Below are 16,923 nucleotides of genomic sequence, written 5' to 3'. Positions count from 1 at the left end.
AATCTATTTTTATATTATTTTCATAAATAATAATAAACAATGTAAACCAATTCAATAACTAGTTTTTTTTCTTAAAAAAAAATGAAATATAAGCCTAAAAAATTCATATTCTAAATTATATGTATACATGTATATGTGTTAATATATAAAAGAATCATTTTCTAAAAATATATTTTTTTACAACTTGTCTTTCATGATTGATTAAATAATATCCAATCAATAGAAGAAAAAAAATGTCATAACATGAAATTTCTAAAAAATATCCTTTTGCAAATAAAAGATATATATATATATATATATATATATATATCATGTTTGTTTGTCTATCCACAAAAATCAATAATTAGCTAATGTTATTAGCACTCTTCAGAATCACACATTTAAGCTGTTTAAAATCAGTTCTATTTCACCTAAATCGACTTGCATCTTTGTTCCCAATACCCATCTCCCTTTCCCCCATCCTCTATATCTTAAGTAACATATATATATATATATATATATATAGTACTTAAGATCCATTATTGTTTGAAATGGTTAAGTTATGATGGTACACATGCTACAAATAAGAATTGTAAAATAGTAAAGCAAGTTTTCAAAGTTTTGAAACTATATTGTTTGTATGTTTATTTTCTTTAGAGACGTGATAAAAAATAAAATAATAATTAATTCCCAATATACATACATAATGCAGTAACTTGCATAATTTTATCTATCATGTATATTGTGTTGAAATTGGATCTTTCCTACAAAAAAATATTGTACAACTTTTAAAGATTACAATACTTTTGGGTAATTTTTTTATGATACATTTATATATATAAAAAAAAAACACTCTTAATTGATTTCCTCTCTAGTGTATATGTATATTTCTTAAACCATTTCAGATCTTGAGTGAAAATTTGGTAAAAGAAAGTAAAATCATTTACAATGACAATGTTTATGTTAACTAAGATTTTTAAAATCTTCATGCCTGAATATTTGAGAATATATCCTTAATATAAAAAACTCTTTTTACTTATCAATGATCCTACAAGTGATTCTGGTTTGTAGCACTTTTTATCTCTTAATGAAAAGTGAGAAACTCATTTGAGTTTTATTTTACCTTAATTGAGATATATCTTGTTTTAGAAGTGCCCAACATGCTACTAAATTATTTTATGATTATATATATATATATATATATATATGGATTTGTTAAAGCTGCACATCATTGTTGTTAACGCCATACCCCATATAACCATCTCATGATTGATTTCATCCTTCATTTATCTCTTTCTCTTGTTTCATATGTGTCTCCCATCTCTTGTTCCTTGTTCTTCAAAATTAATCATCACATGGTTTGGGGGTGTGGCTTTAACAAGATTGGAATGTGGCTTTAACAACTCCCTGTATGTATGTACGTATGTATGTATATGTATATCAATAAAAACTCTAAGCTTCAAAATTTTGAGTCCATTGTCAACAAAAATGTAATATCTCATTTCTTGATATCTTATACAAGAGTGATAGAGGGACTCATAACCATTATTATAAAAACCCATTATTTAAGAACCAGTATCTTACAAAAGACACACAGTATAATGTACACATAGCACATTTATGCACAAAAAAATGATGAACAAATAATACTAAATAATACATCAACCAAAAAGTCCTTTAACTACAAAACAAGAAACTACTTAAATAACGGAAATAATTAAATATTAAAACGCCTCTAAAGTACTATTTACAATAATAAACCACCTAAATGCTAAAACGAAATTGGATGAAAAATATTATTTATTCATTCATCGAGCACAACAGCTTTCGTCGAAAATCGCCGACATACACGAGAACGGGTCCGCAGCATCCCCGGGACAAATCCCCGCCCGGCCCGGCCCGGCCCGGTCCAGCCAGGACCCCCGCTGTTCGGGCTCTTCTACTTGCTTTGAATTGCATGAAATGGAGTTTGCTCATGCTTGTCGTCGTTGATGTGATTCGTGATTCGCTATTGCGGCTTCCTTTCGCGGCAGCCCGATCTTATGCTTCACATGTTTTTATTCTCTTCAGATCGTTGCTACCACCGTGTCTGAGCTGGAATTGGTCCCGGAAAGCTGCGAACGTCTTGCATTAGTTTAGGGTTCTGATTCTGCGTGTTGGTTCGTTCGGAGATCTCTTCTGCTGGATTTGCGTGCTGGTTTACGGGGTTTGTTAAGCAAGTAGTTATCGGAATTGAAGGCATCGTATCAGAGCTTCTTGTAGTACCGCACATGGATTCCTTGACAGTATTGTGATTGGATTGGGAATTGGCACTTGCTCTGAAGGTTCGATAGGAACCTTCAAGAGCTACATTTGAGTTTCTGAAGGTGCAGCCTCGAACTATGCATTGTTTGATGAAGGTTGATATCCTGTTTGCCATCTGAGAGTGGATCGGTAGGCAGGTGTCATACTAGCGATCAAGTTAAGAATCAAGAATGTCGTTCTTCAATAAGTTGAAGCATCTCGATGCGTACCCGAAGATTAGTGAAGACTTTTACAGCCGGACTCTATCTGGTGGTTTAATCACGCTCGTATCTTCCGTATTTATGACTCTTTTATTCATCACGGAATTTCGTAAGTGACTTTAGATTCTGTCTTGTCTAATTTGATGTTTATTGGATTTGTCTAATGGAGTCAGCTGTTCTTGCATTCGGAGTGATTAATAATTCACAAAACACTTACATTGATTCTGTGCTGCAATTAGTCCATTTAGTACTCTGATTTCAACGGTAGTTTGTTCCAGAGGGTTTATGCTTGGCTCGCTATTTCTCTTGCCACCTTCCATGAGTCACTCAGATAGCCCCCCAGCTCTGCAGCTATTGCATGGTTTCATTACCTCTAAGGGAATGGCGGATTGAGACAGCATTTATGTGTTATCCTCCATGGGTGATCATCTACCTGCTTCGCTGTGTTTCAGTATGCAATGGATGCTCTCTAGGGTTTAGCCGTGAGTTTTTTGTGATCTCTAGTTATGAAGAAAAACATGGTTGTTTCAGATGTAAATATTCTTGTTGGCCGAAAAGAAATCTACATAATAATTTAAAGAACGCTGTGGAGGCAGGCATTAGCAATGGTGTTCCCGCAACTAGCAACTGAAATAACGCTCTTACTGGCTTTCAGGGATATATCTAAGTGCCCAGACACAGAATCAGCTGGTGGTGGACACTTCTCGAGGGGAAACTCTTCAGATAAATGTATGCTTAGGCTCAACTCTTCATTATCACTGTTGACGTTTTGGTTGCGCATTATTCTTACCTTTCCGCTGATTGGTCATTGTATATGTTTCTCTTACCTAGGAATGTTGGCTGATCTTTCGGGCCGTTTGTTCGAGTGGCATGTGTCCTAAGATCATAGAAGTCGATGATGAGTGCAGAAGCTATTTCTAAATTGTCGCTTCGTAAGTCTTTGCAGTTGGACATTACGTTCTCGGCATTGGCGTGCTCTGTTGTCAGCTTAGATGCAATGGACATTAGTGGTGAGCAGCACCTGAATGTGGTAAGTTCGTTTGGCTATTGCATGTTCCAAACCTGCTCACGACATAACACATATTTGGTTGCGACAGACAAGTGCTCTGTTTGTTTCCTTTTCTACTTTTGTGCTCATCCGAACAACAGTGATCTATGAGTTTATTACAAAAACAATTTCGCTCTTTTCCACCTCATCTGTGCATCTGCAGAGGCACAATATCTTTAAGAAAAGACTCGACGTCCATGGAAAAGCTATCGACGCCCCGAAACCTGATGCCATCAATGCTCCTAAGGTGAATCTCGAAATTCGCAACTTAGATTTGGATAGGGAAGCTTTCAAGAACTCGTCTCTCTTAATTTGAAGCATAATCCGTAAGACCAAGGTAGGTGTCTCTGTCGTCACTTGGAATACTTTCTGTGTTAAAAGCTTGTTCCATTTGAATAAGGAGGAAATTGTTAACAATGACACGTATTTAAACTCAGGTCCAGAGGCCGTTGCAAAAGCATGGTGGAAGACTTGAACACAACGAAACATACTGCGGCTCCTGTTTTGGCGCTGCGTCAGTGAGTCTCATATGCCAACTTCTTTGCGTATTTTAGGCAGTAATGCGTTGTTCAGAAAATCATTTTACATCGTTACACTCTATGTGGGTATCGCCATCAGTATGCATGGCCATGAAGACAGACTGCAGGTGCAGGGTTCATACCTTGAGAAGGATGGAGTAATCAAATGAAATTGTAGTACAAGGAAAGAATCGGACTTAGCCTGGCCTAGTTGAAAGCTGATTTACCAAAGTTTGGTACAAAATGGAATATGTTGACTGCTGCAGTCAGATGATGAATGCTGTAACTCGTGTGAAGAGGTGCGAGAAGCGTATCGAAAAAAGGGGTGGGCCTTGATCAACATAGATATTATCGATCAGGTCGGTCTTGCTTAATCTGTTACGAGTTGAATGTAGTTGAACCAGTTACCTAGTCAATAGTTTCCTTTACTGTGGAATACTCTGTGGATGCGTCAAAATTTTGTTTGTTTGCTGCTCATGTCTGAACTGATTCGAATTCTGTCCGCCGTCTTATGTTCATTTTATTTGCTCACGCGTTGGCGTGTTGAGTCCCTTCAGTGCCACAGAGAGGGTTTCATCGAGAGGGTTAAGGAAGAAGCTGGAGAGGGTTGTAACATCTATGGAAAATTAGAGGTGAATAAGGTGGCAGGGAATTTCCATATTGCTCCAGGAAAATTGTTTCAGCAATCGGCTATGCATCTTCTGGACCTTTTGGGAATCCGCAGCGACAGCTTTAATGTAATTATCGATGAACTTTTTCTTACCACTAGCATTTATGTGCTTCTGCGTCATTCTTAGACTTCTGAGTATGCAGCGGTTGAGGTAGTAGCACATCCATTGAAACAACTCTTAGACTGGACTCGTTTACGTTGTGTGTCTATGTTCATGTCTTTATTGTTCACGATGAAAGAACATGATTCAGAATTGGATACCAGATTGGCTGATTCGTTTGAAGGGTTTTTATTCTTGCAGGTAAGCCATATTGTCAACGAACTTAGTTTTGGTGCTCATTTTCCTGGACGGGTGAATCCTTTGGACAAGTAAATTAACTATGCTCTCATCTTTGTTTTCATGTATCACTTCGCTTGTGAAAGGGTCAGGCGGTTAAGGATATAACGAATTTAGCGCCTGATTGGACTTCTTAAGGTTCTTCATGCACAGTTAGAGCCCACAGGCTGCTTGTTCGTATTAGTGTATCTGAAGAAGTAGTGTTAACGCTTTTAGTTCACACCTTTGTACTCGACGACTACTTAATTTACACGCATGCTCAAAAGAAATTGAACCGCTTTGTCTACTTGTTGCAGGATTACGAGCATACAGAAGGACCAAAATGGGATGTACCAGTATTTCATCAAGGTGTTTTATGTCGTTGCATTGCCTTGCAGCTTTCTGCGATGAGAGTTTGGTTGTGATCTTTGATGGATGTGGTGTTCTTAATGGGAGTAGATGGGAAGATTTTCTTGTGGCTACGCTCATTTATGATTGGGATCATGCAAACAGGTTGTGCCTACAGTTTACACCGACATAAGAGGCAGTGAAATTGCTACTAATCAGGTTTGTCAACGTCCTTCTGTGTGAGAGTTTTGTGTGCTTGGTTTTGTTTTGTGCTGGTTTTCATAATATTGTTTCACTTTGTTAGCAGTATTCTAAGCAAAAATAATAGGAGTTTTATTGTCTTAGTTTTCTGTGACGGAGCACTATACAGCGGGAGACCACGGACCAAGAGTCGTTCCTGGTGTTTTCTTCTTTTACGACTTATCACCCATCAAGGTACCCTATCCAACCGTTTCTGTGACGGACCAAATTTTACGTTTTTTGTACACTTCTCGTGCAGAGCATAAATCATCCCAATGGGCTACCTGCCATTCAACTTTAGTTTGATGGAGAGAACTATTAACTTGTGCTGGTGTGGGTGCATGCTCCGCTGGTAGAATATGGATCTGGGCCAACATGTTTTGCAAGAATAGGTTCAGAATTCTGTCAGTCAAACATTTTGCAATTTCGCTGGAAGTTAAGGATGACCATTTCTATTTGTTCTTTCTGCTTCTTCTTCTTCCCACCCTATCTTCCCTCTTTATTGAAACTTTTTATTTAATTATTTAATTGTTTAATGGTTATTATGTGATTTTTTTTTTTTTCCGGTGGTTGCAATTGCAGGTGAAGTTTACAGAGAAGAGACCGTCATTTTTGCATTTCTTGACAACAGTTTGTGCCATTGTTGGAGGTAAAGTCTTTACATTTGTTCTTTGAGAACTCATCAAACTACATAATGTATTTTTTCGAAACCAAGTTTGATGTTTATCGATGTACGGGAGAATCTCAACGTCACAGCAGTGTTTTTGAAGGGAGTTGATTTGGATTAAGTTCGCGTTTTGCTGCAATATAAAATATATGAAATCCTTGGCCACCTAATGCAATTTTGTGTTGATCATGACTACTGAAAGCTGCCTTACCCTGATATTGAAATTAGAGAAGGTGCAAAAACTTAAATCGCTACCATTGCTATCGACACTGATCAGGAAGAAAACTGCCGGTTGCTATGCAGGAGTGTATACAGTAGCAAGCATAATTGACTCTTTTATATACCACGGACATCGAGCAGTCAAGAAGAAGATGGAGCTAGGAAAGTTCAGTTAGTGGATTTTCTTTATTGATTTGAGGACAGCGAAGAGTTCACTTCAAGCAAAGAGTAACGAATAGTAGGGAGAGCTATCATGAATATTTTTGGTTTCTTGAAACGACGATAATTGAATTGAAGCTTGGGAATTTTACTACATATACGTGTTCCTGAATTCTGAATGTACTGTACATTTCGAATGTGCACCGTACATTTTATCAGCTATCGAAAATACTTGCAACAAAGAGTACATACATCCTAATTCTGGTCATCAACTCGGTACAGGGTGGGCGCCACAACTCTCGTCTACATGTGCAACAACAGATGCGCACTAGTAACTAAACTTTTGCTTCCGTTTCAGCCGTGCAAAACTACTCTAGTATTCATCGTCATCCTCATCGTCTTCAACAAAACTGTCCATCTGGTCGTTAAGTGCACCCTGTTTCAGGGCCTGGCGGATAGCCTGCTCATCAACTTGATCATCCTCGTACAGCGATGCAGTGGGACGAACAAACTCTTCCGCCCTAATCTGCCACTGTGGCCGTTGCTTCTCTTCCTCTATCAAGTCTTTCTCAATGGCACTTCTGATGGGTCTAACGATCAGGAAATACTGATCACACCAGCGCGAAAGAAAAATCAGCCATGAAAACAAATAAAAAGAGAAGAAACGAAAGAAGCTAATTGAAAATTGCACTACGATTTTCTTGGATGGTAACTTGCCATTTCTGAAGAACATTGGAACCTTGCAGCAAGAAAAGATGTCTAAACAATGGTCGACAGTAAAGAGGTGAATCTCACATACCTGAGCCAATATTATCAGAGGAATCCACCACTTGCCCTTTCCATTAGCATTGGGACCATCAATCAGCTTCTGATCAACGTGAATGGATGGGGTAGCTCCTGTTGCCACCTCGGCTATCCGATCAACCAGAGCTGGAAGCCAAACCGAGCCATTGGGAAGTACCTGCATCAATAGAAGGAAAACATAACGGGACATTCTTTAGTCAAGTGCAAATTACACCTAAATGTTTCGCCTCGTCAAAATCAGAAGACTGAGGAGAGAATTGATCAATGCGGCTATATCGTCTACATCGACAGCCAGTATTGTATCTGCAAAGTTCCACCAGTACCAGCTCTACGAACTTTGCTGCAACAATTAATCTCAAGCTAATTTCCCGCAACGTCAGTGCACAGATTCCTGGTTCGCATTCAAGCGAATCTGAATAAAGGATACCCTTATTAAGAACACAAATCCTCCACTTGGAATTCAATACCCGAGATTTTCAACAAGCACGAACAATCGATGAAGGCGATTACAGGAACATACAATAGAAATAATTCATGAAATAGGTGAAAGCTATATGCCTTTTCTCCTTCCGAATTTGTGTTGCATCGACCACTATTTTCCACCAACATGTAGGATATCTGCGTGCCATTTCACAAAAATTACAGACATTTGAGCTATCAGGTGCGAGAATTGCAATAATAGATTCCATCAATTAATGAAATTACCAAGCGGCACACATAATATGTCAAGTTTGTGAATAAAAGCCAATTTGTGCACGAATACTAGCATTTGAGGAGCTTTTCTCACCTCTCCCTCGCTCTTCTTGAAACCTGCCTCTTGACGAATTGCAGCCCGCAAGGCAGCTGATCTATTATTCACAAACTCGGTGTAGTCCACACCGTCAGGAGGAGACAATTGCGCGTGGGTAAGCGCGATTATCGCAATGCGCCAAAAGTTAGGTCCAAAGCTCCGCGCTAGAGCCCTTATAACCTGCTTGTCTAAGTTGTCCACACGATAGCCATCTAAGCGATCAACATAAAGAACTACATCAATAGTCTTGTTCAATAAGAACCTGCAATGAGAAAACACTTGTTATGATCCCGAATTGGAAAGGTGAAATGATATGCCATGTCTGGCATTTAAGCACAAATATTCACAATCTCGAACCCTAAAACTTCAGCTAACCTGAGTAATAACCAAGCACTCGGAGTTCAAATACGAAGTATCTGGATTACAAATACCTTTTGATAATGTCTAATGCTTGGTCGTTAATACAACCACCTTCAATCAGGCCGGGTGTATCAATGACATTCAACGTAAACCCTGCCCTAGTCCTTGCACATTGGAGCGGTCTCAAAGTCTCTGACTGTATCATCAAATCATCAAGTCGTCAATGACGTATGCGTCGTATCTCAAACATTCCGGTAGCGATGACCTTGAAAACGCCATTCAAACAACATCTTCAGGTTGCGCCTAGTAACATTACCTGAAAAGCACTGACGACTGTGACCCTTTCGCCAATAATTGAATTAACAGTTGAGCTCTTCCCGACACCACCTTTTCCCACCACTAAAACTGTCAGCGACTCCTTTTTCTGCACGAATCCCAGCAAGGGGCATCAACAAAATGCGATCACTGTCAATACCCATCTCAGAGAATTCCAGTGACCGAGTTGAAAACACAGAATGCTGAACACAATCTCCAACAATCTCCCCAGCAACAAAAACCAAGATGCTAATTCTAGAGAACGTGAAGACTGTGATTGATTCCAACCGCGGGTTACGAAAAAGCGCTTCAACACCGAAACCGGCACTTAAACCACACTCAAAAATCAAAACCCAAAACCCAATACTAACCTGCTGTCGGAGTTTCCCAAGAATGTTATGCAGAGCCGTCTGCGTGGCCACGGGAAACTGCAGCAGTCCGGTCCACTCACGCGCTTGAGTTGCCGCCATCGCTCTCTGCCACACACACCCCCCCCCCCCCCCCCCTCCCCTTTACCCCTTTCTCTCAAAAACTCAACCAACCCAAAAACCTCAAAAACCCACTTTAAAATCAAAGCATGATTTCCTCAAACCCACATTGCTTGGAATCTCAAGCCATACTCGGAGTGACGCGGAATTCAGATGGGTCTGCAATCAGAAGACGGGGTAAGCATGAGCATAAGGTGCGAAAGGGGACTCTGAGCCTGGAACGGAGCAGCTGCTGAAAGAGAGGCGAAGGGAGCTTTCAAACCATCTGCAACGTTATCACATTGCTCTCTTCCAGCCCACGTCCCATACCAGGTCCTTTCATTTCCATGTCTCATTCCTTATCCCGTTGGTGACCAGCTCATTGAGACTGTCCGTCACTAGATAAAAGCTTTGTAGTAATAGTCGCTCGAAAGTTTTAGTTGTTAAGAAAATATCACTGAGGCTTCAGTTTCTGGAATAACACGCTTCAAGTGAAGGATTGTGCAAAAGGAAATGCCAGATGCCAAACATAGCTGCAGAATACAAAGCCATATACACCATGCTTCAAAAACAAACACAAGATGTGTCCTTGCGGTGTTGGTAACCTGCACGAAGTGTGCCATTGACAGATGGGTACATACGCAGAGGAGAAACAATCGGACTAAGAAGTGGAATTCGGTTGTGATTCCTTTAAAAGAATTCTCTTGCAATGCACGAGCACAATACGCTGCAAAAATGGGGTTCTACCGCGAGACTGAACACGGAAGATTCACTTCGTAGCTTACATTTACACAGAACATATCTGAAGCCTCTGCTCACGTCAACGGTAACAATGCTTCGCGGAATCCACTTGGGTCATTTGGCAACTCCTAAAAGAGAAAGTACAAACAGACGTTGCATTTCAGCCGTCAAACATGCCGTATGTGTAAGCTCAACGTCATAATACCGCTGGCCTTCGCAGAGATCCCTCTATGATTCGAGAAATACCAGAGGAACTAGTTACAATCCGTAAGATCTCACGTAACACTTCCACTACTAGGATGCAGCGGCCAGAAAGAAAGGTTCTCGATTACCAAATCACCTGACAGACATTGAAAAAAAAACACATGGAAAATTTCTATCCAATCTGAACATTATATACTAGACCGACTTGGTGGGTTTTAATTAAAATCCTTGGTACTATTTGGTCGCAGCAAGCCCACAATCTTCGCTAGATTATCAGGAAGTCTGGCAGTTCTCAAAACGTGATCAAGTCTTTAGCATGCTCCCGCTCTGAAGATCTCTCTCTTCCGGTTCCCCTAACAATGGCTCTACTGTCTGTACTTACAGCCGGGACACTTGGCAACACAGTTCTCACAGGATTTTTTGCAGAATTGGAGCTCTGAGAAGGACTTCTAGATGCATAGAGCGCTTGAAGTGCTGCAGCCTCCTCTTTCAGCAACTTCAATTTTAGCTTGTTTTGCTGCAACCGATCCCAGAGTGACATCGAAACAGGACACAAGCAGTATTCCAACAGCTTTGTGAGTGAAGCCTGGTAAGTTGAAGAATGGTGAATGGCAGCAAGGGGGTGTAATTGTCCTCTGTCATTTGTAGACTGTTTCATAGCTTGATTATATGCAGCATGTTCTTCTGCATAGAGTATTTCCTGAAGAGCCACTAAGGAGCTCAAAGGATGCTCAGCTTCCATGCGGCTATGGCCAGGCAGTATTTCCAAAGGAACTTCCTTTCGAATATACTGAGCGTCACTAATATCCAAAGTTGACAAGTGCAAAGCTTCTTGCATAGTGAAAGCATCGTCCTCTCTTACATAATCGGATGAAGCTCCAGAAACGGAAGGCTTATTATCAGATATTGCAAATAGATTTTCAAGTGGTGCACTGGAGCCATGCTGTTCCATATTCATCTTTGTAGCAAGCTGCATGTCTAGGTCCATTTCAGGATCCGCGCCTTCTAGGACACCACCAAAATCAGGAACAGTGGCGGCTGGGGGGTTAGCGTTAGAGGAAGTACCCCACACTGGAACAGGTCTGGAGCTGCGCCCATCTCGGGATTGGAAGGCAATTGCTTGGATTCTCCCAACCTTACTAGAGTCCTCACTGAAACAGGAAAAGATAAGACCCACAAAACCTGGATCAAGCATTTGGTACATGCCTTGTGTCCGCACATCCACATGAGACGGCATAACAGTGATGTGGGGATGCGAGTGGTACCAACCGATCACTCTCGTGGTTTTCCCAGTTGCTGCTGTCATTCTGTCCGCCTGTGCGGTCGCCGCAGCTAATTGCTCAGGGTTCGTCTCAACTCTGTCTTTTCGCCGGTCTAGGCGAGTTTGAGGTGCCGCTGCCCAAACAAATGCGACTGCGCCACCCTTAGAAGTGTACTGAATGTCGCCAAGAAGAAGCCCCATAATCTCTTCTGTTTCGGTTGAAAGAGCGTGAGTGACGCATGTGAGCCAAACCTCCTGAGTCACCTTTACCCCCTCCAATGCCATCTCTCGTGTCCACACACAATGCTCCTCGCTTATAACCTCTACAGATTAATTGCCGCATAGAAGAAATCACTATCTTATACCAAGCCTTCCTTACAAGTGATACAAACGGTCATTCCACTACAGCTTAGTACAACCAATGCAGATTCCTGCATACAAACAGCCCCATCATCAGACACAATTGAATTCCAAAGCTTGCTGCCCCATCCAAGATCCATAACACAACCAAGACATCCACTTCCGTTATTCATACCTCATCCAATTGTGATGCACCATATTCCCTAAAAATTCAAATGCGATTGCAATTCAGCCGCAAAACTTTTGTAGGATTTATAACTTTTTTTAAAAACGATCTCACTTTCAATTCATTCGGAGGGTCTAGAGCACAAACAAAAGATAAAAGAATGAAAATTAAAATTATTTATCCACAAAAACAACAAATGCAATTGTACACAATAAAATGTACAGAGTCTGCAAGAGATCCGTCCATCCTTAGCCCTAGTTCCCACTACCTTGATGAAAATTTCTGGAGCACATCCGAAGCGCTGGTTTTTAGACAAATTACATTACCCTACAAACACAACTCGTGAGCAGCGCAACTAGCACAACACTGCACGAGATACGCAGAAATTCAGATAACGTCAAACAGTCGAAATCCCAATTCCCAAACATGTAATTACCAGTAAACGACACATAAGAACAACAAAAGAAAAGGATGCACACCTTCAGAATTTCCACAACTTTCGTCACTCAGGAGTTCGGCCACAGCAAGGTGATGATTGGCGCCACAAAGATCTTCTCACAAAGCGCTCCAACACCTAATCCCCGCCCATCAAAGCTTGCGAACATTGCCGAAAACGAGACAAACTCCACTCGCTCCCCGTGAGCTCCACCCCGCAACATTCAAGACATACGATCAAAGATTGATAACGAGCAGATGGGTCCCTACGAAAACATCCGAAACGCTTCGTCTAGCAACAGCGGTGGAGTGATCAATAGGAACAAATCGTGTATTGGAGTTGCACCACAAATGGGCAGCGTCGAAGAACATTCAGAGACCGTAAACGCCGACCATCGCCAGGTCACTATAGAAAGCAGTGGGCTCTGCCGAGGCCCTTAGTCTTAGAACAGAAGCCCCCATGACCGAGAATGCGACAACAGACACCGACCCACGGTCAGCTCTCACCGCAGCAGTAGGTCAGTATTCGATAGAACCTGTCCCCGTAATTGTTTAAAATGTCCTTCAAAAGAGTGAAAATCATGCAGTTTTCAAGTTCAACAGAAACATTCTTTTTCGTGTGGGAACTCGACTTCATACTTCATTTTCTGAATTTAAATTTTTTTTACAATGGATTTGAACATAGAAATAAAGATTAAATGTATGATAATAATGGAAGAGGGTGAAATAATTACAAAGAAGTAAGAAGGCTCTCAATCTTATAAACATAAAATGGTTTTAAGTTAGAAAAAATGTCTGATTTTAATTCAGAATTTATTATAAATATATCTAAAATTAATAGTAATACTAATATTAATGATGATAAGATAAAAATATTTTAGATAGAGATATTTTATCTTATTTATTAGAAAATTTAAAAAATATTTAAAATAAATTATATATATATATCAAAATAATATTAGTAGTATTTTAAAAAGACATGAAGCATTTTAAGCGGACATCTTTAAATTAGGGTTTTCTTTCTAAAAAACCCTAATTTTTCTAGAATAAGCTTAGTAAGATGCCCTACAATAAGGCTCCAATGGTGTTACTTTGTATGGTTCGAAGAGGTGTTGCATGATACAATTTGTGCAAAGGAATACTAATCTACAGTTACAATAGTCACATTAGGGTATACATATCAAATTTATTGTGGTGAAAGAATTGCATACCTTTTAGAAATCCTTTGTAGAGATGAAGTTTGGCCTTGTATAGAATCTACAAGATGAGAATACCGACCAACTTTTATTAGTGTGGTACTTGTTTTGTAAGGAGCTTGAGAGTGAAGAAATTGATCTAACAAGGCATAAGCGAAAGCTAACAATGGATGTGAAAACTTTTTCAATTCTTTTTTGCATAGGCAACATTATGACACATATGAAGTTACACCACGTTGTTATACTACACAAGTTCTTATGTGAGAATGCACCAGGCATCTAACTATAGAAGATAAGTAGAAATGCATCAATAATCCTATCAAGTCTAATAGAATCTCAAATAAATTTTAAATAAACCTCAATAATCCTAATCAAACTTTGATCAGTCTAGTATAAATTTAAAAGAAGTTATAAAAGAAACACAAATAAGTCAAACTAATTTTAAAGAAAAATAACAAGAAATCTTTAAAAAATATAAAATAAACCTTTAAAGAAATAATAATAATCTTAAAGAAATACTAGAAATAAAAAATTTTAAAGAAATAATAAAGAATCCTAAAGAAATACTAAAAATAAAATTAAAAAAATAAATCCTAACTAATTCTAATTTAATCCAAACTAAAATCCTAATGTCTCTTAACCAAATTCTAGATCAAATTGTAATGGAATTTTAATCAAATCTTAATAAAATCCTAATACAATCCTAATAAATCCTAAATCCTAGACAAATCTTAAATTAAATCCTAAGCAAAACCTAATTAGACTCTAAATCTTAAACAAACTCTTAATATATCCTAGAGCAGATTGAAACCTCAATAACTAATGACTGAACCATTAATATGAACTCAAAATTTGTGCACTTTTTAATATCTTAGTAAAGAATAAGCACAAGAAAGATGAAATTTATTGCACTTATCAATTGAGAAAAATGCAAGAAAATCCAATTGAGTGTTGGCGACCTCCTACTTCAACCTAAATACTAAACTTCTAGTGCCAATATTTCATTTTTAAACAATTAAATTTCTCTCAAATTTTACCTAAACATTGTAAATCAAGTCTGATATATATATATATATATATATATATATATAAAATTTACTACAATCCAATTGATAGATTGCTAAAGATCTTAGAAATACTCACTGATCCTCAAATTCCAAAATCTAAGACCTCAATCTACAAAAGCCCTCATATACTTTAATTTAATTGTTTGATTGACATCAAAATTTGCATACATATTTACAACTAGCACATCAATATATTGTCCAAATTTTACTTGAACACACATGACAAAACTCAAGAAATCCTTAAATTTATAAACATATTTTTATTTCTCAAACCTTCATCTTTCTAAGAACATCACTAACTTTAAAAATCTCTCAAAATCTCAATATTGATTCAAATGATATGAAATCAATGCCCAAAAATCTTTCTTTTAGTTTTCTCTCAAATCCACTTCTTTAATATATCAAAGAACCTTCAAAGTTATTGTATGGATGCAATTTTATGCCTTGGGGTTTAATTTTGACCTTGGTTGACAATTAATCCTCTTCAGATATCAATTTTTGGTAATTTGAAGTAATTTTTTTTAATCTAATTTTAATTCTTTTTTAAATATGTCTATATAATTTCTTATCTCATTTACTTTGATTTGGCTCATTTATGCCTCTATAAAGTGAGTAGAAGTTTCTTTTAGAAAAAGCATTATTAAGACTAAATTTTTTACTATATTTCTATTATTTATTCTTATTTTTCTACTACATCTTTTTACTAGGCTCTTCTATAATAACATCTATATTTTTATTTTTTTACTTTATCATTGCATTGCCACATAACAATGCTAAAGCATGGACAGTGTACAATACAAATGCCTCAATTAAGCAATTTTTTAACTAAGTGAATTTTAAAAACACCATTGCAATTCATTTCAAGACTGAGAAAGTACTCATGTTTATAATTAATTGGGACATTGTGGATGTGATTATTAGTGACATGTTCAATGCCAATGATAAGGAATCCATGTCTACTCATGAATGAACATTGTCAATTTTCAAGTTATTCAAAGATGCAAACAATGACCAAATTGAGCTTGATAGAGAGCAAGATCTGAACTATAAAGTATACAAGGTAAAAATCAATTATTTTTCATTGTTCCATTTTATGATTGACTTTGTCTCTTGTGGAACCTCATTTTGAATGGCAACATATCTTGTAGATGTCATAAAGATTTAATTACATGTGGAATATTTCAATGGGTGCAATAACAACCGTGCGGCTTCATTTGTAAAGGTAGTTTGTGCTATGAGTTTCTAAAAAATCACCAAGCTCCTCCACATATAGTGGACATTTTTGCTCACTCTTGACATTTGCTTAAAATAAGACACTTCTTATCTTAACTTCTGAATTTGATTTGAGCATTAATCAAAGTTGTACAACTTCCACCTTCTTTCCATTTTGCTTTTCAATCATAAGACAACTAAATTAATTTTCAATGCAAGTACAAAACTTTTTGATATCATTGCTCCAAAATATAAGACACAATTAGTTAGAATTAGCACAAATGGTGAGTAAATAATAAGTGGGCAAGTTTTTGGCATCATAATGAGAATGACTGAGGCAGTTGGTGATGGAGCTAAGCAAGTAGAGTATGTTTTGCATGAACTTGACCTCGTGGTCTAAACCAAATATGTTAAGCTGAATGATGATCAATTCATCAACATCTTGATGGGCCTTATTTCTTATCTTTGTTGGTAGTACAATTTCATTGGGAGGATGGATTGTACATGCTCAAAATTCATGGACATACAATTATTATTTATAAAAAAATTGAGTGGATTTTTGCAATAAGAGTCTGCAATGATGTATAAGTACCTTGTATAGAAGTTGCTTGCATATATCTCTTTGTCATTTTGGTAGATAGTACTACTTGTACTTGATGATATTGCAGAGATAATATCCAGTATCATGATATGCTGTCAAGGACAAGAACTGGATGAAAAAGCAATTCAGACAAGTGAGCCTTCATTCAAAGAAAGGTAACAAAATATAAATAAACAAGTATGTATATTGAAAGAAAAACTGGAATGGCTATTGCCAAAGACTAGAAAAATATGAAGACTCTTGAAACTAGACTGAAAACAAGAAAGAAGTTGACAA

General features: G+C 37.9%; 3 protein-coding genes across 10 annotated transcripts; 1 reads left to right on the top strand and 2 right to left on the bottom strand.

Moving 5' to 3' along the window:
- The first annotated feature begins 1,954 nt into the window (after nt 1–1,954).
- LOC112278393 (uncharacterized) lies at nt 1,955–6,824 on the top strand. 5 transcript variants are annotated; one of them, XM_073531987.2, is made up of 14 exons: nt 1,955–2,592; nt 2,827–2,904; nt 3,139–3,212; nt 3,430–3,513; nt 3,695–3,778; nt 3,969–4,049; nt 4,316–4,408; nt 4,607–4,786; nt 5,021–5,088; nt 5,353–5,404; nt 5,549–5,602; nt 5,729–5,818; nt 6,206–6,272; nt 6,594–6,824. In XM_073531987.2, the coding sequence occupies exons 2-14, from the start codon at nt 2,901–2,903 to the stop codon at nt 6,683–6,685; spliced, it is 1,023 nt and encodes a 340-aa protein (XP_073388088.1). In that variant the 5' UTR covers nt 1,955–2,592; nt 2,827–2,900; the 3' UTR covers nt 6,686–6,824. The 5 variants fall into 5 exon arrangements, 4 of the variants coding, with proteins under 4 accessions (XP_073388088.1, XP_024367572.1, XP_024367576.1 ...); XM_024511808.3 differs by having other exon boundaries at nt 2,458–2,592; nt 2,835–2,904; XR_002968686.3 differs by lacking the exon at nt 2,827–2,904 and having other exon boundaries at nt 5,712–5,818.
- LOC112278394 (translocase of chloroplast 34) lies at nt 6,796–9,661 on the bottom strand. Of its 2 annotated transcripts, none has more exons than XM_024511809.3 (8): nt 9,534–9,661; nt 9,309–9,413; nt 8,939–9,046; nt 8,694–8,818; nt 8,260–8,524; nt 8,031–8,090; nt 7,468–7,629; nt 6,796–7,275 (listed from the first exon to the last, which is right to left on the bottom strand). In XM_024511809.3, the coding sequence occupies exons 2-8, from the start codon at nt 9,405–9,407 to the stop codon at nt 7,042–7,044; spliced, it is 1,053 nt and encodes a 350-aa protein (XP_024367577.1). In that variant the 5' UTR covers nt 9,408–9,413; nt 9,534–9,661; the 3' UTR covers nt 6,796–7,041. The 2 variants fall into 2 exon arrangements, with proteins under 2 accessions (XP_024367577.1, XP_024367578.1); XM_024511810.3 differs by having other exon boundaries at nt 9,558–9,661.
- Nucleotides 9,662–10,240: 579 nt separating this feature from the next.
- On the bottom strand, nt 10,241–12,981 carry LOC112278392 (uncharacterized). Of its 3 annotated transcripts, none has more exons than XM_024511801.3 (3): nt 12,616–12,981; nt 12,405–12,502; nt 10,241–12,041 (listed from the first exon to the last, which is right to left on the bottom strand). In XM_024511801.3, the coding sequence occupies exon 3, from the start codon at nt 11,893–11,895 to the stop codon at nt 10,642–10,644; it is 1,254 nt and encodes a 417-aa protein (XP_024367569.1). In that variant the 5' UTR covers nt 11,896–12,041; nt 12,405–12,502; nt 12,616–12,981; the 3' UTR covers nt 10,241–10,641. The 3 variants fall into 3 exon arrangements, with proteins under 3 accessions (XP_024367569.1, XP_090103703.1, XP_024367571.1); XM_090247577.1 differs by having other exon boundaries at nt 12,405–12,463; nt 12,616–12,934; XM_024511803.3 differs by lacking the exon at nt 12,405–12,502 and having other exon boundaries at nt 12,616–12,976.
- Between the last annotated feature and the right edge of the window lie 3,942 nt (nt 12,982–16,923).

The sequence above is a fragment of the Physcomitrium patens genome, chromosome 25 (assembly GCF_059467195.1).
Source record: "Physcomitrium patens ecotype Gransden chromosome 25, ASM5946719v1, whole genome shotgun sequence".
In the NCBI taxonomy this organism is placed as follows: domain Eukaryota; kingdom Viridiplantae; phylum Streptophyta; class Bryopsida; order Funariales; family Funariaceae; genus Physcomitrium; species Physcomitrium patens.
This window is presented reverse-complemented; position numbering and strand designations above follow the sequence as displayed.